General features: G+C 33.7%; 1 protein-coding gene across 1 annotated transcript in view; it reads left to right on the top strand.

Annotated features, from left to right (window-relative positions):
* The first annotated feature begins 12,363 nt into the window (after nt 1–12,363).
* The window catches only part of LOC149542191 (glycoprotein 3-alpha-L-fucosyltransferase FUT11-like), a 102,310-nt gene continuing 91,273 nt past the window's right edge, over nt 12,364–23,400 (top strand). Inside the window, exons 1-2 of the mRNA XM_089797211.1 lie at nt 12,364–13,206; nt 16,242–16,408. Of these exons, the coding sequence (XP_089653337.1) occupies nt 12,847–13,206; nt 16,242–16,408 (527 nt within the window). The 5' untranslated portion in view covers nt 12,364–12,846. The remainder of the gene's footprint in view (nt 13,207–16,241; nt 16,409–23,400) is intronic.

Below are 23,400 nucleotides of genomic sequence, written 5' to 3'. Positions count from 1 at the left end.
GTTAAACAAGGTTTGAGAAACATAGGAAAACACTTTCGAACTAAAGATAAGTCTATGGCAAGAAAAGTGATGTTGATGTCTGTTGTAAATAAGAATATGACCAAAAATAGACAAATATCTTCAATTTCGTCTGAAATGGGTTTTAGTAGGAAAACAATGAAAGAATATGTTAAGAGAAGATTAATTTTGGATGACAGTACTATGGAGGGCAATTGGGCAATCATGTGTAGAGCACCTCGTTCTGATGGGATTGATGAGGTATTAAAAAAATTATTCATATCATTTTGGATTGATAACACTTGTCCTTCATCAAATAGTAGAGATGTTATCAGGTATAGGATTGCATCTGGTCAATATGAACATCATACAAAACATTGGTTGGACAGAACACAACATGAGTTGTATGTGTCATTTTATAGTAAACATCCTAATGTAAAAGTTGGGAAAATGTTGTTTGAAAAATCGAAGCCATACTTTGTGAGGTTAAACAAAGTGTTTGAAACATGTTGTCGTCACCATATTGAGTTTGATATCCACTATTAGGTATCTCGAAAGTTTGTAGAAGACACATATGATTTTCATACTACTCCTCTTAGTAGGAGAAGTGAGTTTATATCATCCATTCTATATGACAAAATAGATGATCCAGTGGGTCAAATAAATTGCATCAAAGGATTATAGGAAACATGTGGTGAATTGGCTCTATTTCCTTTGGAAATTGAAAATATTGATGTAACAAAAAAATTGAATTGCAAAAGTTACAAGTATGTGAAGAATGAAACAAAGTTGGGGAAAGAGACAAAAAGATTGGAATATGTTGAAGAGGAGTTACCTATTGTAATATCTATGAATAGATTTAAGAATTTGATTTAACCTTATATTCGTCACACATTTTTTGCAAAGTGGCAAGCAACAACAGTTTCAAACTTTGAGAGATAATTTCCTACTTGGAACAATTATATCAGTTGTTGATTTTGCAAAGAACTATTCCTTTGTTCATCAGAAAGAAATTCAATCAGATTATTTCTTTTCTAAGAAGGTCACTATTATGGTACATGTTTGTTATAGACATGCACAGTTAGATTTGGATGGTGTTCAAAGTACAGTTCAAGCACGAGTAATTAAAAAGGAATATCATTTTTATACAAGTGATGATAAAGAACACGACATTCACTATGTATAACGTTGTTTTAATAAGTTCTTTTCTTATTTGAAAGAAAGAGACATAAATTTTGATAAACATTATGTTTGGTCTAATGGATGTGCTACATTGTTCAAATCATCTAGACCATTTTATGCATTATGTAGATATCATTGCAATGAGAATATAAAATGCATATGGAATTTCTTTGAGAGTGGCCATGGAAAAGGTGAACATGATGGTGTTGGAGCTTGCATCAAACATGCTTTGCGAAAGTATCAAATGAATTATCTGAGAGTTTGTATAAATGATGCACATGATGTTGTTGAATGGTGTAAGACACATTTTGTATCAGATGAGGTTGGAATATCATCAACAAAAAATCAATAGGTACCATATAGAGTCTTTTGGGAGATAACAGGTGTGGATGTGTACATCTATTTAAATTTTATGCAATTAAGTTATAAAAATTTATTGTTAAGTTTTATCTTTCAATCTGTTGAAGTTTAAATTTAATTTGTCCATATTTTCAATTTAATGAACTTTCGGGTGTTAATCGAAAAAACATGCATGGTTGCAAGAGGATAGAAAAGACACGTTCCTTACATTCAGTCATGAGTACAGATAATTACAATTGGACATTAAAGACAAGAGAATATCTCATGTTTTTATGATAGTCGCATTGATGAAGACTATCAAGAATACATCAATCAAACACATGGATATACAAGTACATGGATTTTGGTACCACTTGATGTTACCGATACATTTGATAAAGGTGATGATAATTTTGATGATATTCCATTGATTTTTGATGATTATAATCATATCTCTGGATTGGTAAAAGTGGGTAAGTATCATAAAAATTAATCTCAACTTGTTATTTAATTATCAATTTGAACTATCTTATATATACTATACACATGTATGTATACTTGTTATGCAAGAGATGTCTTTGCAGTGATTATTGAGCCTGGAAATCATGAAGGTGTTAGTTATTATTTATTATGATGTATTGCAGAGAGGAAAAAGTTATATGATCCTAAAGAAAGTGATGAAATGTTGTTCCTCATAGGTATTATACATACATGTGTGCACGTACATATATGAATTTATATATATCTAGGTAACTTTATATCTATCAAATTTTAAAATATTTAAATTTGTGATGCAGGTTCTGTTGTGATAGAGGGAACATATTTGAAGCAAGACAAAATAGTCCAACATGGAATACACTTTGTTGATTATCAATCTGACAACAAGGTTTTACAATACAACCACCTAGTTGTTGCTACCAGGATTTGTCTACATCCAGTCAAATTTAAGCGTGTACATCACAAGTAGAGACTAGATAGTGAAGATCATGAGAAGATATTACATGTTATAAGTGTACATCATGGTTGAACTGACCTTTGAGATTTATTTTATAATAATTTGAATTAATTTAAAGTTGTTAGTTTACTGTACAAGGTCACAACTCTTAGTTTATTAATTTATTAATGTGTTTTTAAATGCATACATTTTAATAATATTAATAACCATGGATGAATTTAATAATAATAACTTGACATAAATAGGCAATACAAGTTAGTTGGAACTTGCACAATCATTAGATAAATATGTATGAAAGATAATTTAATATGTTAGAATTCTTAAATATCAACTTCTTTTCAAACTATTGAATTTCATCTTAAATTAAATGTGTTTTTAATTGTACGATCATACTCTTAGTTATCATTAGTTTATTAAAAAACTATATAAATTAATAATATTAATTACCATGGATGAATTTAATAATAACCTGATCTAAATAGGCTTGATATGTAAGTTAGTTGGAACTTACACAATCATTAGATACATATGTATCAAAGATAATTTATTATGTTATCTAAATTCTTTTATCAACTTCTTTTCAAACTATTGAATTTCATCTTGAATTAAATGTGTTTTTAAAATTGTACGATCATACTCTTAGTTATCATTAGTTTATTAAAAAACTATATATCAATGTTAGTTTATTGTAGGGTCATACTCTTAGTTTATTAGTTTGTTAATGTGTTTTTAAATATTATATTTTGTAAATGTTTTTTAAAATAATGTATTGGCTTACCTAGTTAGCATATTTTTATCCACATAAAACTAATATTTATCTTTACCCCTACTAATTGATAACTTAACAAATATGTATCTTTCTAGTCCTATTAATTGATTTAACAAATTTGTATCTTTATTCCTACTAATTGATTTACCAAATATGTATCTTTAGTTCTACTAATTGTTTATTTTTTAATGATTACAAATAAATATAATGTTTTAAATTTGTAATCAAAATCATTTGGGTTAATTTAGTAGTTTTAAGCACCTATATTAATTCAATTCAATCACTCTATAAATTATTATTTTTTTTCAAAATTATAAATTAGGTTCACAAATCAATTTGGAACTTCTTTGAATATTTAACCATTGAAGCAGGTAAAGAGAAGTTAATTTGATTATTTTATAATGATCACAATAAAATCTAAAGTTTAAAATGTATAATCTAATTCATGATGAAAGTTATACTAAAATACAAAAAAATACACATACATGTACCTCTCAAGAATAAACATCTACATCTAATATCTCTACTGAAATGCATACATATGCAAACTATAAGTCTCGAATAAACATGTATGTAGCAAAATATAAAAAGTCATATACATGTGACCATCCAACTACTGAAGTACTAAATAGTCAAATAAATAGTGAAACATGTACATGCCATCGAGGTACTTAAATACACATGTGTATGTAAGTCTCCAATATATAAATGCATCAAAAAATATATAAATCTACTACTACTAGAGGGACCCCTCAAAACCCATACGAATAGAACGACCCTCTGATCAAGTCTCCTATACATACATATATAAATATACATGTATGCACATGAATTAAATATGAGTGCATATATCTAGTTTGAAACATAAATAACTTTACAAACTATTTAAAACTTGTACCTAAGCACTACTGGGTGCCTCAATAGAATCATCTCTATGACGTACATGCCCTGACCCAACACTAGATGTAATTACATGCTCGACGACCTGTGCCTGCATGATTTATTATAACTTAAATTAAATATCTATTTGAAAGTTGAATTTTTTGATTCCATATATTTAAATTTAAAAATAAATTATACATATGTACTTGGGTCTCTAGAGGTGGAGGATGATCAACAGACTCCATCGTATCATCTATAATGCACCTCTATTGTCTAAAACATCAATGTGTCCTAATACTCCAGCATCATCTCCTAAAACTCTGACACCTGCTGAACCACCCTCAGCACCACAATCTCCAACTGCTAGTAATGATGAGTGAAGTAGACTGTGTAACTGGCTGGGTAATGGTGTAGAATCAGTGTTGAGTCTGAATAACATACCCATGTACGATGAAAATCCCATGCTCAGACTAGTATCAATCTTAGATAGCCCTCGTAACTGCTCACCAAAATCATCAAGGCCCTTAGTTGTGATCCTAACATCTCCAACTCATATGCCCAAGTCATCTGTAGAGTGTCATGAGCCTGATGCAGAATGCTCTGAGCTATGTTGTGTGGCAACTGTCACTGGTGTGGTCTGTGCCTGTGGAACTACGGATCTCTAATGGTATCTAATGGCATCCATCACTAAGTGAATTGGCATCCCTTGTATATCAAAAATATAACTGATACTCTACAACAAATCCTCCAAAAAATATAGCACTAAATCCATATGTGTGTGCTATCTTGAAAGAGCACAAACATCGCCTGGCACTGGTAGTCCAATAGATCTATATACCTCATCAAGAGAGCTACCTAAAGTTCTACTGGATTCCTCTGAACATGGTCGACTTGGACGACTCTGTCTAGTGTGAATATAATGACCAAGAGAATCAAATGTCATACTAGCAGCCGCAGATGCAATGCATCCAATACTATCAATTACTACCTTGGGAAGCAATGACAACTCTATCTGCAATAGGCGCTAGTGCTAGAGTCACTGGAGGAAGTCTCTATCCAATGAACTGTCTCATATTTGAAGGTGGCAAATACTGTGCAATGTTATACTGGTCACATTCTGCGATCTGACTATGCCCCTATCTATAATAATCTGGAATGTCTAAGTAGTTGATGTTGAGCCCCATACAAAACTTAGCATACAACTATTGTGCAAAATAAAGAGGTATATGATCGTTATTAGGATAAAGACCATGTGTAACTAAAAATGAGGATAGATCATACTAGCAATAATAGGATCTTTGCATCATGTGACTCGATAGCCTCTCACCTTGCCCTATGTACCCTCATATGATGGAAATAGATCTTGTTTGATGACGTCTTTGGGGGCCACCCTCTTGACATCATTAAAAGGTGAATCTCCTGAAATATTAGCTCTAATCTCCCTAGATATGGTAGCTAATACAGTAGGGGTAAATGAATGATGAGCTCTAAATCTATTAGTCAGATCTTGTAAACTCCTACATATGGTAGCACATATGTCTCTATATATACCATCATCAAAGGACAATATAGATTGCTCTAATCTAGCAACATCCTGCTCTGAAAATGCAAATAATGCATTGATATCAATGTGTGGAGGTGGCGCAACAGGAGTCACAATAGGACCTCCAACAAGAGCTGCAAGTGTAGGACCTCCAACAAGAGCTATTCCACGAGCCACGCCAAGACCTACACCACCTGGAGCCACACCAAGAGCCACAACACGAGTCCCACCATGAGCCCTAAGACAAGCCACAACATGAGCAACACGACAAATTGCACAAGGAGCCGCAGCAAGAACCACATCAGGTGTCACAACAAGAATCACATTAGGAGCTACAATAGGAGCTGTAACAGGAGGAGTCACAACGGGAACCTCATCAGTGCCCTCAAGATGATGATCAAGCTGATCATGTGAAGTCATATATGTATAATGATGGAGCTAATATATATTGTAAATTGTATATAATGTACATGTCTCTAGTCTAGTACACACAATTTTTAATTTAAATTAAAAGATATGTAATCATGTACATCACATGTCTAGATAATATGTAACATGTATCAATAAAATTTATATGATCATACATGAGAGTTAGAGTTAGAGTTAGAGTTAGGGAACTTGAGTTTTTAGAACTTTAGGATTAAAGATTACCTAGGTTTGACTTAAAGGGTTCACTTAGTTAGATTAGGGTAATGATTAGGGTTTCATTTAGATTAAAGAGTTTGATTTCTAGGGTTACAGTTAGATTAGGGTTCAATGAGTTAGATTAGGGTTTGATTAAGGTTTCATTTAGATTAAAGGGTTTGAGTTTTCAATTCTGGATTACATTAGAGTTTGAGTTAAAAGATTAAGGTTTGAGCTTTCAGTTACCTAAAATCTTACATTAGAGTTTGAGTTACATTAAAGGCTTTCATTTCTAGATCTAAGGGTTTGAGTTTTCAGTCAGGATTACATTATCTAGTTTGAGAACTTAGATTAGGGTTGGAGTTTGAAGTTAGGATATAATATTAGGATTTGGGTTAGATTAGGTTTTAATTTGAGTTCTAAACCTGGGTTAGATTAGAGTTTTAGTTATGGTTCTAGGGTTAGGTTAGGGTTATCTAGTTAGAAATTAATAGGGTTACGATTCTAGATTAGGATTTGAGTTAAAGATTAGAGTTTGATTAGGATTCAAATGATTTAGATTAGGGTTTGAGTTCCAGATTAAAGGGTTTGGTTAGGGTTACAATTGTACAAATTACTTAAGGTTTGAGTTAGGGTTTGATTTAGATTAGGGTTTGAGTTAGATTACTTGGTTTGGTTAGGGTTTGATTTAGATAGGGAACTATGGTTCTAGATTAGGGTTCATGACTAGGGTTTGATTTAAAGATTACCTAGTTCACTTGAACTTTATAAATTAAGGTTTGAGTTTTCAGTTAGGATTAGATAAAGGGTTTGATTACGGTTCAAATGATTTAGATTAAAGGGTTTTCAAGTTAAAGATTAGGGTACACATGATTCTAGGGTTTGATAAATAGATCTAAGGGTCTGGTTAGGGTTTGATTTATAGGGAACTTATGTGGTTAGATTAGGGTTTGATTATGATTTCATTAAGGTTTGAGTTAGGGTAACTTGAGTTAGATTAGGGTTTGAATTTGAGTTAGGTTTTAAAGATTAGGATTTCAATTACAATTAGGGTTAGGTTAGGGTTATCTAGTTAGATTAGGGTTACGATTAAGATTAGGATTTGAGTTAAAGATTAGGGTTCAAATGTTTTAGATTAGGGTCTGAGTTCTAGATTAAAGGGTTTGGTTGGGGTTACGGTTGTACATTAATTACTTGGTTTGAGTTAGGGTTTAATTTAGAGGGTTTTCAATTTAGATTAAAGGGTTTGAGTTAAAGATTAGGGTTTGGTTAGGGTTTGATTTTTAGGGTTACAATTAGATTAGGATTCATGATTCTAGGGTTTGATTTAAAGAACTTAGGGTTTGAGTAAATATTAGGGTTTGAGTAAATATTAGGGTTTGAGTTTTTAGTTGGGAAATTAGATTAATGTTTGATTTAGATTAGGGTTTGATTTATAGGGTTACGGTTAGATTCTAGGGTTTGTGTTAGATTAGGTTTGATTATAGGATTTCATTTAGATCAGGGTTTGAATTAGATTAGGATTTGGGTTTTCATTTAGGATTAGCTTAAAGGGTTTCAGTTTTCAGTTACGATTAGATTACGGTTTGAGTTAAGGTTTGGTTAGGGTTTGATTTCTAGGATTACCTTAGATTAGGGTTTGAGTTAGATTCTAGGGCTTGATTTAGATATAGGGTTTCATTTAAAGATTAAAGGGTTTGAGTTAGATTAGGTTTTGGTTACGGTTTGATTTCTAAACTTATGCTTAGATTAGGGTTTTCAGTTAGATTAGGGTTTGATTTAGATTAGGGTTTGAGTTAGATCTAAGGGTTTCAATTTTTAGTTAGGATTAGATTAGGGTTATGATTCTAAGGTTACATTAACCTATTTCAGTTACGAAACTCTAGGCTTAGATTAGGGTTAAAGAGTTTTCAAGTTAGGGTTAGAAATTAGGGTTAAAGTTTGAGTTAGAGTTAGGGTCATGGTTAGTCTTAAAGGGTTGGAGATAGTTCATTCTAATATTTTTTTATTTTTCTACACTATTTTTTTTTTTTTCTAATATTTCAATTTTAATATTTGTTCTAATATTTTGTAGTTTTTTTTCAAATATTCTATAATATTTTTCTAATATAAAATGTTTTTTTCTAATATTTTCTAATGTTATATACTAATTAATTTTTTGTAGTGTTAAATACTAATATTTCCTAATGTTATAATACTAATTTATTTTTCTAATATTGTAGATTAACATTTTTTTAATATTTCACTTAGTAATGTTTTTCTAATAATTCTACACTATTGTTTTTTAAAATATTTTTATAATGTTTTTCGAATATTTTCTAATTTTCAAGACTAATATTTTAAAAAATGTTTTCTAATATTTTCTAATGTTTTTTCTAATATTTTTCTAATATTTTCTCATAGTTTTCTAGTATTTTCCAAACTAATATTTTTAAATATATATTCTAATATTTTTAAATATATATTCTAATATTTTTCTAATATTTAAATTTAATATTTTTCTAATAAAACTAATATTTTTTTAAATTTGTTTTTTTCTAATGTTTTTATAATAAAACTAATAATTTTCTAAAAAAATTGTTTCTAATTAAACTAATATTTTTCTAAATTTTATTTTCTAATATTCTATGTTATTAATAGACTATTCTTTTTTTAATATTTCACTTAGTAATATTTTTCTAATAATTCTACACTATTGTTTTTTTAATATTTTATAATGTTTTTTCTAATATTTTCTAATTTTCAAGACTAATATTTTTAAAATTATTTTCTAATGTTTTTTCTAATATTTTTCTAATGTTTTTTGTAATATTTTCTCATATTTTTCTAAGATCTTCCAAACTAATATTTTAAATGTATTTTCTAATGTTTTTTGATATTTAAATGTAATATTTTTTCTAATGTTTTTCTAATAAAACTAATATTTAAATGTAACATTTTTTCTAATATTTTTATTTAATGTTTTTTCTAATGATATTCTAGATTAACATTTTTTTAATATTTTCTAATGATATTCTAGATTAACATTTGTTTTTCTAATATTTTTCTAATATTCTAAACTATTGTTTTTCTAATATTTTCTAACATTTATCTAATTTAACACCATTTCAAAAAATAATTATTTTCTAATGCTAAATTAATATTTTTTTAATATATAACTAACATATACAAAAATAATAATAAACGTTAAATTAATAGAATTAAGCAACATAAATAAACAATAAAAATATTAAATTATTGATTAAAAAAAAATAGAAATATTAAATTAACATGAAAATATGTTTTGAAAACATAAAAAACATTCAAATAATAACATATAAACATACCCAAAATAGCACAACAATGAGAATTTGGAGGAGAATGACGAAAAATGACGCAACACGCTTACCAATCCAATACATTGGTTCCAACATCCAAATTGAATTCACTTGCTGTAAAAATGAATGGTAAAATGGGAAAACAAGGGCTTCAAAGCGAAATCGCCATAAAATATGTTTGGGCGAACATATTAATGAGGTATGCTTGGGCAAACATACCTCATATATATGAAATATGTTCGCCCGAACATTTTTTTTTTATTATGTTCGCGTGAACATAATTAGTATGTTCATGCCAACATATGATAAATACGATATGCAAATTTTGCATTTTTCTTTTTATTTCCTTTGTCTCACAAAAGTGGAACCCATTATTGTGGGTTCACCCCTTTCCCGTACTATCTTGTGATGGTCTTTCCTATTTTTGTGTCCCTTCTTCTTCTAGCCAAACTGGGTCTCTACTTTCTTTGTAACTCTCCTTAAGATTGAGATTTTGGTTGTTTGTTGTTCTAGCATTGAAATCATGTATTATCATTATTTCCCCTAGAGAGCTAAAGGCTGCTATGTCTTTTTTGAGTGCAGTGAACGGGTCTTCTTGATCAAATCTATGTTATTTATACATTTTTGAGCCTTTTGGGGCAAAGTAGAAAACAACCACCATTTTATAAATATGATTCTCTATTATTTTTATCCATATATACTGCTTGTTTACATCTTCTTTCTCCAGGTTTATAAATCCACTCCAAGTTTCTTTAATTAGAACGGTGATGCCTCCATGCCCCTTACCATTTTCTATCTTCTCATTCCATAGTGATATCTTCTTATACCCCTTAAAATCCAGAACCTTGCATCCATCATGTTCGTGAGTCTCAATAAGCATAATGATGTCATTATCTTTAGCCATCGACCTTAACCTAGGTCTTCTTCTCCAAGGATAACCTCTACAGTTCCAGCTGACTATAGTTATATGTTTTTGGGTAGGCCCAAGTTCCTATTTATTGTGTGTGATTTTGTTGCTGATTTGGGCTCTGCCATTTTGTAGCCATGCTCATTTGTCATTTTCTCTTGCTGTTTTCACTTTTTCCCATTCCTTCCTTCTTTTTCCTGCTGAGTTAAGGTGAGGTCATCATCAAGATATATATGTGTGCCTCTGAGAAATTTCCTATTACAAAGATGTTGTTTTTGTCCCTCGTATTCCTCATTGTCACTCTAACATGCCTGTCCTTGCCTCCTCTTATCCATTTTATGATTCTCTGTGCTTGTATGTTTGTTCCATTGGTCTTTAAGGAAGTCTTTAACTAGATCTATTGTGTTTTCCCATTCTCCATAGTCTCATAGCCCTTTGATGACGATATTTGTTGTTTTCTTACTTCTTTCTTTTTCCTCTCTAATCTACCTCCGAACTTGTTTTTCTATGCTGTCAATAGAAGTGTTTGCTGGCCCCTCTACTATGTTAGCCCACGATCTAACTTTGTCAATTTGTTCTCTGAGTTGGTTCTCTTTTATTTCCATATTGGCCATGCCATCTTGTATATTTTTCATTTGTAGGTTTTTGTCTCCTTCCTTAGCCCCTCCTTCTCCCATGGTACCAGTTGTTGTCCTCTTTTCCTCTACTTCTTTCTTTAACAATATTAATTCATATTCTCCTTTTTCCATATTAAATTACAAATTTTGAATCTGTTCTCTACATGACTTGACCTCCTTTGCTAGTTTCTAGTTATCTTGAGTGACTCTTTTCATTGTGATACTTTCTATTTGGCTCCTCTCTTCAAGTGCCCACACCCTCTCCTTCATAGCTACCAAGTCGTTCACAAAGATGTCCATGTACCATGTCATGGGTGTCCTCGTGGGGCTATAATTATTTGACAACCCATCTTCCACTATATCCATTGCCTGAGAATTATCTATCTTCCCTTTACCTTTGATACCATTAAACTGCTTAATTGTTTCAGAGATTTCATTCGGCCTCAAACTCTATTCCCCCGCCTTTGTATTGTCTGGGACTTGTGGTATCAGTTTTGGAAGTATAGGTATGAGCTTCCCTCTTTTTGCATATTTAATCTTTCTCATCTTTCTCTGTCTGATTATTCTTTTATATTGTTTGACATTCACATAAATATAGTTTCCTCCTGTAGGTGGTCTGATGACTTGTGGAAAGCTCAAAATGTTTGTGGATTTTTTGCCATTTGTTCCTCCAAGACTGAGCAAACTCATGTATCCGGTTGGGGGTCCTGGAAGAATTAGGAAGCTCCTTTGATTCCACTTGATGATGCTGTTTTGTATTAAACTATCCTCGTGTGTCAAAACCATGTCTTTGTTACCAGAGATGTCGTTGTGTTCAACAACCTCCCCCAAACTTGCTTGTTGTTCTGTTGTTACGGGTGCACTGACCATTTGATTCTATGCCACATTGTTACTATCAGATCTTATGTTGTGCCCGATGATTCCATCTAGTTCTCACCGTGCCTCCCTTATCTTTGGTTGATTGATTGATGATACTTGTGCAACTATAATCTCCCATATACAAGAACTAGAAATATGACTTGTCACTTTTATATGACTAAACTGAATGCAATAATAATCTCCCATATACAAGAATAGAAATATTTCTTATAGGGACGCTTAGTTCATTTTTACTTTCTCTTCATAAATCTACTTCTTATAAGGACGCTTAGTTTAATTTTTCTCTCTTCATAAATCTACGTTTTAGTTGGCTCTTTAGCTATTTCCCACAATAAGCCGCCTTTCTCCCCACACACTCACAAATATTGATAAGCAAAAACACTGCTGTTTTGGAAGCTGTCCATTTGAGTTAGAATTAGAAATGGACGCTTGGCCAACAATATTAGGTCATCATACCTTATTGCGGTTTTAAAAAAAATTGTAGGTGAAGGTGAATTTCGTACCAACGACCAAAAATTGCGAATGGATACAAATCTCAAACGTGGAAATTTCAGTTCCCATGGGATTGAGAGATTGAAGACAGACACGGGGCACATGGCATTGACTTGACTTCGTACAAGATTTGAAACACAATCCTGATCAATTGTTTCAGCAGATTTTCGCACAAGAATACTGCCTCCCACTTCCCTGTTTCTCGGGGTTCAATTCAGAAAAATTGTCACCTCTGACAACCTTTTTAATTCTCGCATTTTGGGAAAATTGGGTCCCAAAATGATCTTCGTAAGAGATCCGTCATCTGCTATTAAATCTTAATTCTCTTTACAGAGAAGAACAAATGGCAGGATCCAGAAGTACCCTCAATAGGAGATGGGCAAGATGGCTGTTGTTTGCAGTATTGGCAGTTGGGGTGTGGAAGGTCATTTTCCTGGGCAGTTTAGATGCAGGTATGCAATCTTCTATTTTGGCAACATGGAAAAATAATTTCTATGAGAGGGAGCCCTCTGCCCGCACGCACGGTCGCGCTGAGCTTTATTTTGAAGGGGTGAAAAACAGCTCTGGTGAGAAGGGTGCATCGACAAAGAGGGCGGTTTCAAGAGTTGATGATATCTGCGAGGATTGGTTGGAGAAAGAGGATCAAATTACCTATTCTCGCAATTTCAAAACAGACCCAATTTGGGTTGTTGGAGAAGAGAAGGTACTTAACCTCCACTATTTCATTTATGGTATATTTAACCTCCATTATTTCATGTGCTGTTCATTCAATCTACTTTTATATTCCTTTTTTCTTCTTTCTTTAAATCCTTGGGGACTCTTTGGCGGGGTTCTGGGCCACCTTTAATGCCGAATTAGGTAAGATTTGTTATGATTTTTACTGCTCGCAAACATGGTTCATATGTAAGCTTAGGCAGCATTCTTACATTTGGTAACACGTGCTATTCTTTTATTTTCACAAGTTATAAGCCACAAGCCCGTTACATGTCCTTCGAGTTAGGAGTCTATTTGAAGTGGAACATATGAACAGAGTCATGGCTAATGTAGGTATGTACTTCAGAATCGTTAACAGTGTTGTCACTTGCGATTGTAAAGCAAACCCAATTCGGTTTGCTGGAGAAGAGAAGATTTGATGTTCTAGACCTATTTTTTACCATTTACATGTCATTTTTTTTACATCCAAAATGCCATGTATTCTCTGTTTCTGTAATAACTCTCGGTTGAGGTCATGAACACAGAGCGAGGTTAGCTTGAACTACATTATTCAGATTTGTTCTTATGGGTCATCCGTTAAAATAGTTTTAATATTTACATCACAATCTCACCACATTTCGGATGACGTTAAGATTCATTTTATTACGATGCGCCAACTGACCCTCGGTGATGTTATTACCGACGTTCACAGTTATGTAATATTTTTGGGATTATAGGCCAGCTGATTTTGGTGAATTGACGTGAACTTAAGTTATGCTATTATAAGCGTCCTCTGCCTACATTGCCGTTGTACCACAATTTTTTGGACCACATTTCAACTATGTTACTACAAACACGAGAATGATACAATAGAAAATGTCAATATGCTTATGGTTTATTTTGGTCGGTAAAATGTGTTTTCTATTCTATAATATTAAAAATATTATAAGTTCATTACAGAAATCAAAGTAATAAGAAAGTTTTCTTTGTACCTACCATTATCACCATCTGTTTGCATTCATAGTTTACATTTCAAACAATTCTCAAGACCCCATCAAACTCTAGATCATTACAGTTCCGTCAAACCAAAATGGTATGCCGTCCACCCAATGCGAACCAGTACCAGCCTATTCTTGAAATCTACAGAACAATGCAAAATTAATGGTCAATTACAAAATCTTCACTGTCCTCAAAAACATATATGAAAAACCTGGAAATCGTGCACAAAAACCCAGTAACTGGGTGTTGAACCACCCATCTCCAGTTCCACCTTTCTTGCTTACGACCATGAGCCATACCATATCTACAACCACGAGCCATATCATATCCACAACCATGGACAAGCCCTCTGTGTCTATATATCACTCCAACACCCCACTAACTTGAACCTGAAAGGGCTCTGGTCCATCTGTTCTTTAGGAATACCTGCAGCCACCAACAACTCCCAGTCATGGACATAATCAACAATGTAACCCCAGTACTGCTTCAGCCCTCCTTTCCATTTTGTTGTCCAGTGCTCGTTTGAGGAGAAAAAGATGCACATGATGGGGAAAGCCTGGCATTCCAATCCAGTCTCCTCTGGCTGCAACAAAGCCATGTCCTGGTTCTGCCAAGGCCAAAATCTCATCCAAACCAATTCACACTGTTCTACCTCTGTCTTTGCTTTGGCCCTTGTTCTGAACTGCGGTCCCCATGCGCAGAACAATGATGACATGTCTGTATTGGTACGTACTGCATTTTGACACAATGAATTCAATTCCAAGCAGTGCACTCACCGAAAACAATCTTCAACTTTTCCTCAGAAATTGGACCCCAAAAGGACATCTGTTGTTTCAGAGCCTTTAAACTGAAATTTGCTTCCATTCTTCTGAAACAAACATGCACCACCTGACCACTTCGCAAATGCAGTCTCCGAAATGACAAACAAAAAGAACTATCTTGAACTTGATTGGAGAAATTCCCGGCAATAAATTCTTCTGCCAAAACAATCAATGCATTGCACTGGTTCATGTGCAACGTGAGCTCCCTACACACCTGTGGTATGCTAGCGTACCAAGTCATGATTAACGGTGAACACCTTATGTCGCCTCTAGCAAAATTTCAGCCAAATTTGATCCAAATCTGTTTGCAAAGGACACTCCTAATTTAGACAGGGAGTCTGCTAGTTTGTTACCCACCTTATAAATGTGGGAAACTTAATAATCTTTACAAAGTGCAAGTTTCATATAAATGATATTAATCACCTTATCCAGTCGCCATACTCGTGCTTGCCCATTCACAGTTGCATTTAATATCACCTGTTAATCACCTTCCAAACTGAGTTGCTCCACACGAAGCTTGGTCGCAAGATCAGATGCTATTAATGCTGCTTGAGCTTTAGCCTCATTATTTTGTTCCTGCTGAAAGTTTCTTTGTTTCTATTGTGAGAATGCTACAATTTGAATCTCATGCTACAAAACTAGCGCTATAAGGGCCTGCATTACCCTTGGATGCCCCATTGAAATTTACTTTTACCCATTCATTTTCCGACTTACTCCATGGGACCTCTGATCTATCCTTAAGCTTAGGATGATCCACCAAAGACCTATTAACGTGCAATGGTTCATGATATATTGGGCAACATAAACTGGTTGTTCTTTTCTGATAAATCTAATCAAACAGTTTCAGTCAAATTACATTTCGATTATTGATAAGCTGGTTTACAAATGGTCAGATTTCAGGTGAACTCACTTAAATTAATTTTCGCATCTTCCTGATAACTCGCCTTTTGTACTAAATTATCATATAAAGTAATCTTCATTAAATAGATTGTGTTTATGAGGACTTACGTTTGATACAGGAAGATCCTACGAAGTTATGCAGTTTAACTGTTAATGTAGGATTGAAAGGGAGCAATTTCTGGTGTAAAGCAAATTAGCGTGTAAATTGCCAGTTCAATGATTTCTTTCTTACACTCTTGTGAATGATTGTATCACCATTTTGGATTTTAGTCAGTTACTTATTCATAATTTTGTTACACCACATGGGTTTTATATTTCAATCCAGGACTGGACAACTTGTGGCGTGGGGTGTGTCTTTTCAGGCTCATATTCCTCTGAAAGGAAACCAGATGCAGGATTTGGTTTTCGTGGTGATAGTGAAACAGCCAGTGTTCTCCGGTCCATGGAATCTTCTCATTACTATCCTGAGAACAACATAGATGTTGCACGAGGGTGGGTAAGAAATGTTGGGTCATCAATCATTTTCCATTCTTTTCCATTGTGTTCAGCATAGAAAGTGAAAATACAACCACCTGGAACAATTGCTTCTTTGAATACTTGGTGCGTATGTTTTTCTTCTCCATTTGGGTAAGGATAGCTCGTTTAAATGATTAATACAATCTGGGATTATATTGTTCGATTGCATATACTGATGAAAATACACTATAAAAGAAAAGACATACTGTCTGCTAGACATTCACATAAATGATTTCTCCATGAAAGTAGATTTAAAGGAAGTGAAAATTTGAATTCTTGACGTAGAAGTTAGAACTCAGATTGTATCTTTGGAATGTATTCATTACTAAACCATACTCAACAACTCAAAGAACATATATATTAATTGAGGTTAAATTTGTAAATAAAGATTAGATTCGGACTTACTACTTAGCATAATGCTCAACTGATTGTAAGTGGACTCTTCTTGTCCCAGATGCTTCTGTGCAAGATATGATGTGTTAAGATTAAATTGCATTCACAAGATTCTCATTATTTTTGTCCTTATAGTGATGCTAGTATACTGAGACATTACAAGCATTTGTACTAGGATGGGCCTGGGTATGTTTTTCATATGTGCACACGGTGGATGCATGCGGGACATGCATCAGACATGGACAAGAGGACTGTAGACACTTAATTGTTGACTTAAGTTTTGCAAGCCTAAGGTAAAAAATTATTTCTGTCACATACTTTTCTAGATCGTTGAGCATTGTAGTGAGCTCCAATTTTTCACCTCTCTGGGTAAGCCATCTATTATTTTCTAAATTGCACTCATCACAGATGTCCACTGTTACTAGAAAGTTACAATACTTTTCAATGCCTCTCCTGTTCCAATATGTTCTGTCTTTTGACGTTCAAGTGCGACTAAAGCAACTAGAAAGTTGCAGTACTTTTCAATGCCTCTCCTGTTCCAAATATCTTCTGTCTTTTGATGTTCAAGTGTGGCCAAAGCATGCAGATGAAGATTGTAGTGGGTACACACTGTCTGCTAGACATTCACATGGATGATTTCTCCATGAAAGCAGTTTCGGAGGAAGTGAAGATTTGACTTTTTAACTTAGAACTCAGATTTTATCTTTGGAATGTATCCATTACTAAACCATACTTAATAACTCAAAGAACATACATATTAAATGAAATATACTTTGTAGATAGAGATTAGATTCGGACTTACTATTTAGCATAATGCTCAACTGATTGTAAGTGGACAGTTCTGTCCCAGATGCTTCTGTGCAAGATATGATGTGTTAAGATTAAATCACGTTCACAAGATTGAAATTTTTGTTTTTGGTTCTCATTATTGCTATCCTTATAGTGATGCTAGTATATTGAGACATTACAAGCATTTGATGGGCCTGGGCATGTTTTCCAGACGTGCACACGGTGGATGCATGTGGGACATGCATCAGATATGGACAGGAGGACTGTAGACAATTGTCAACTTAAGTTTTGCAAGCCTAAGGTAAAACTTTATTTCTGACAAACTTTTCTAGATCCTAGAGCATTGTAGTGAGATCCGTTTTTTCACCTCTCTGGGTAAGCCATCTATTATTTTCTAAATTGCACTCATCACAGATGTCCACTGTTACTAGAAAACTGCGGTACTTTTCAATGGCTCTCCTGTTCCAAATATCTTCTGTCTTGTGATGTTCAAGTGAGACCAAAGCACGCAGATGAAGATGGTAATGGGAAAAAATACTCAAATGGTCAAGAACCTTGAAGAGTTTATTCAAGTCAGGAAAGCAGCAATGCTGCAGAATAACTCAAAAAGGACACAAAAATGGAAGAACAACTTGAGAAATCTCATGTCATGCCAATGACCAGCTTTGTCATATCATAGCCTCTGCATCCTTGATCTTATGAAATATCTTTCTCATGATTATAGTAAATAAACTAGGCATTCGAACATAATAGTAAAATCATAAAACATTATTTTAGATCAACTTTCCATTTTCTCAGTGGAGTCTTTGCACTTGGACCTCTGCTCCATAAGCTGAAAAATTTCAAAATGCCAATCTGCACACATTTCATCTTAAAAAGAAATGTGAGGATAACAGAAAGCTTCATGCAGAAATTAAACTTTGAGATACAAGTACAAATAATATGTGCGAAGTAATCTGTTTAAAATAAAAGCAAGAAATTAGCCATTATTGGCATGTTGATGGTTAAATTGTTCTGTTGTTGCTCTTCCCAACAAGGTTCAAATCCCATTGCGGATGAGATCCCCCTTTGGTGGCTTCACAGGTTCGTAGCTCCAGGTCAAAGTGTATACCCCTCTTTAAAAAGAAATAAAGACAAGAATGTTCATGAGCAACTTTGTTAGGAACCTTTGAAATTAGTTTTTGGTTACAGTCCTAATAAACTGAACCCCTTCACTTCATTCTCTTCTATAAATGGCTGGAATGATTGTTTTTTCGTGTTATTGGAGGAGCATCGTACTAAGAAGCATGTGAGGTTTACAACTTTTTGGAAATGGAAAGGAACATCGTGAGGAGATTAATGATAATTTATAAAGGCAACTGGTTGGATGTCTAGTGATGCCTTTTTCTAACATCTCACATATGTAAGAGCAACCACGTGCTTACCCATCACATGCAACACTATATGTTATATATAATAAGCAGTTAGATAATACGTAGAAAAATACTATTTATAATAATAGGTTCGTTGATATCCAGCTGTACTATTTTCTGCCTTCTTGTGTACATTGTATAGCCATATACACATCCTATACCACTTAAAATATATAATAAGTTATTTGTAACAAGGTTCCAAAAATGGGGAATCACATGCCACTCTTGCAAGTGTGAGGATTATATTTAAATTAGGTCAGATAATATTCTGTAGATAGGTACAGCAACTTCATCATGTGGCTTTAATGAGGAATCACTTTAAATGGAACACTCAATAACATCAAGGAATACTCAATGGATGCCATTCAAGTGATTGTGCAGACATAACCAGATATTATTCTGTAGGTAGGTACAGCAACTTAGTCATGTGGCTTTAATGAGGAATCACTTTAAATGGAACACTCGAAAACATCAAGGAATACTCAATGGATGCCATTCAAGTGATTGTGCAGACATAACCAGATATTATTCTGTAGGTAGGTACAGCAACTTAGTCAAGTGACTTAAGGGAGGAACCACTTAAAATGGAAAACTGCAGTTATTTTGGAAAAACAGTGTCTAAAAACAGAAACTTTGCTGTTTGTAAACTCTCATTTTTTACTCAAAAAATGATAAAATAAAAAAACTGGTCATGATTTTCAGAGAAAAAAATCATATGATTTTGATAAAAAAAGTCAATCTAATTTTGTTACAAAAATTGTTGAAGAAAAACTTTGTTTTGTCTAAAAACCCATCAAATCTTTGAGATTCTCTGAAAATGAAACCCACAATTTTTTATAAGTTTTTTTTTCTTAGAATTTCTCGAGATTTTAAGGCAAAGACCGTGAACTTTATTATTAAATAATCTACCAAAATAAGAACCAATGACTCTGATGCCATGAAATAATTGAGATAATTGATTAATTACAAAGTAGAAAAATACTCCTTAAATAGAGATTACAAAAGATCTTTCTATAACAGAAACGATCAAGAGCTAAAGACAAAATAGAAAGTTACTAGAAACAAAGTCCATGACTTAAATGACTATAATAAGCTAAATATAACAATATTACATTAATAAGCCGTTCTTGAAGTTTATGGTTAGTAAACTAGTTGCAGATAAATCAAATCCAAGTTATAGATGAGATGTACAAGGTAATCAAATTGCTCTATTGTAAGAGATTTAGAGACATCATGGAAGCAAACTAAAATTCTCTGAAGAGCTTGAATTATACCCTTAATGGCTAAAATATGTTCTTTGTACTTTCAACAAACATAATTTTGTTAGAAATCATACGTAGTGGAATCAAACAAACTTGTTCAGCAGATAGGCTATTTATCGTTAGAACAAATCCTAAAATGGCCAGAAAATTTGTCTCCTGCTGCCAAACAAAATATTGTTAGAAAGTGAAGTCCACCAAGATAATTGGGGTGGGGGGGGGGGAATCAGTTATCCAACTATTAAAACACTTATTAACCTTATTAATACCTAACCATGTGAATAATATGATCAACAACCATAAGAAGATATACATACACAATAATACTAGAGATGTTAACTAGGGAAACACTTGATTTGAGGGAAAACCCCGGTGGGTATGGTACCCACAAAATGATGTACTAATATGAAAGTTTCTTGTAAGAGGATGGAATTTGTTAGGAGCCAGTAAAATACATTCATTACATATGAGTCCTTGTAGGAGACTTTGAATCCCTGTTAGGAGATTCCAACCCCGTTAAGAGTTGTGCCAACCCTGTTAGGAGTTGTAGAAGTCAGATGGACCCACTGTCCAAACAGCTTCAGGGGCAAGACCACTGAACTCACTGTCCAACTAGTCTGTGTATTATTCCTTGTAGAATAAAAGAAATGAAATAACCTCAACTCCTTCTCTATCCTCTTGACTAGACCAAACCTCATCTGATCTTAATACTAGATCACAATCTTCGCATCCAAATAATCCCTTGGACTACTTACACACATTTACCAACTTCTCATATCACTTGCACAATTCGCACTTCATAAATCAATCACACTCACATCACATTTTACTACAAGGAAAATAACTTTCCTTTATACCATATCCTCAAAATAATTCCTTGAGTTGGCCTTGAGGCTTTCCCAATTAATTATAATAGGACCTCATTAAGATATTACATCTTTTCGCAATTACAAGTCACTGTTGGCTCACAATCTTAACAACTTTTCACATGTGCAACAATTGACCTTGCACACGTGCTGACATCATCATCAAACTGTCTACTATCATTGTCTAATTGCACTTATTATGATTCTGTCTTAGCTAAGAGATACAAATAAATCATCAGAAACCACTTATCAGGTACTCTGTTTCCTCACTGTCTTCTGTAATTTATGAATAACTTTTGCATGTCTTTGACTTTCTGTATGTGCACTTGTCCACTTCATCATGACATAATGTAGAATACATCCTTAACTGCACTTGATCTCATCATCAATACTCAGTTCGTACAACCTCGTTCTCTATCTACTACTCTGCCAGTCTTCACAAAAACAATACTATGTTGACATCAACGATAAACACAATCATGAATGCAACATGTCAATCATGCTATCAATCTATCCAATGCTTAGGATATTCCCCCAAAGAAATACCATCAACATTTATGCTAACAATCTCCCCATTTGACATTGATGGCAACATAGAGGAAAAACATCTAAGTTCCAAGGATACCAAATCCAACTCTGTTGCTACTGCCCATCTTCTTTTCAAATCCTTTTCATCAATCAAATTTGAAACTCACAGGAACACTGCTTTGTTTGTGCTTTCTCATTCTTAGGATCGACATCAGTTGTTCACACTTCTCCCTCATTGATATAACTCAATGTTTTCTCCCCCATTGACATCAATAAATACATGAACAATTCTCCCCCATTGTTACATATCTTTCTTATACATACATCTGCCATATACTACCAGAAGATGTTTTTCATGTGATCATCTCCCCCATTGACATCAATGACAAAGGCTTCATTATGTCAATCATCTGCTCAAAGTCTTCCACTAGCTCAAGTTTCCAAAGACAGTGTTTAATACCAACTACCAAGAGTCCTTGATGACTCTACTCATCACAGAGATTGCCCATACAGGAAGCATCAACATTCAGTCTTGATAAACTATAGTGCTCTGTACCACTGGATTGATGCATTCTCTACATCATTTACTTAGAATAGTGTTACACTAGTACGGGGGTACTTTGGGACAACAGGATGTCGGGGCGATTTTTCGGGACGCGGGGAAAATAGGTCTCATTTTTGGGACGGCTAGGGGATGACAGCAAGGGGAGGATAGGCTAGAGAGGGGTGTTGTATAGTATACATAGAGAACTTAAAATGCTAGTTATGAAATGATGTTTCAATAGTTCACTAGAACATACCAAATTAAAATACTTGAACATAGCAAAATTGCAACATGAATTAGAACTATTGACATTCAACATAGTAACGTATTACATACCCAATAGTAACATTCAAAAATCAAAATTCAAATAGAAATTCACGTACACATCTTAGTGGCGGCATGGTTGCAGAATGACAGAGGTGTGGGTGCTTGGGTACTCAAGTACCCGGTGCAGGGATGTTTCGGGGATAGGTACTTCAAGGTTTGGGAGGGGGGTGCGAGTCTCCGGGTTACACTGACTTAGAAGTAGGCAGGGGCATCCATAATCCCAAGCATACCTCGCAAATATTCAAATGTATCTTTAGGCAATGGCTTAGTAAAGATATCTACAATCTGTTCTTTTGTATTTGCATACTCTAATTTGATCTCTTTCTCGGTAACTTTTTCTCTTAAAACATGAGACTTAATAGATATATGTTTAGTCTTAGAATGCAATAGAGGATTCTTAGACATACTCATTGTACTTGTGTTATCACAGTGTATGATAACAGGCTTTGAAAATTCTATCCTAATGTCCTTTAGCATCTGCTTCATCCACATGCTCTAATTACAATTGTTTGCTGCTGCTACATACTTTTCTTTTGCTATACTTTGTGAAATATAATCCCGTTTCTTGCTTAGCCAAGAAACCAATCTTCTTCCAAGGAAAAATGCTCCATTGCTGGTGCTCTTTTTGTCATCCATACTGTCTGCCCAATTCGCATCAGTATATGCACACAAAGTAAAATCACTTGATCTGTCATACCACAATCCAAAATCAGGTGTACTCTTCAAATATCTGAATATTATCTTTACTGCTGCATAATCTGATTCCTTAGGATCAACTTGAAATCTTGCTACTATCCCATTTGCATTTGCTTTATCTGGTCTGGTGTGAGTTAGATATTGGAAACCTCCA

Source organism: Cupressus sempervirens, chromosome 8 (assembly GCF_028749045.1).
Source record: "Cupressus sempervirens isolate cs-2001-9-10 chromosome 8, ASM2874904v1, whole genome shotgun sequence".
In the NCBI taxonomy this organism is placed as follows: domain Eukaryota; kingdom Viridiplantae; phylum Streptophyta; class Pinopsida; order Cupressales; family Cupressaceae; genus Cupressus; species Cupressus sempervirens.
This window is presented reverse-complemented; position numbering and strand designations above follow the sequence as displayed.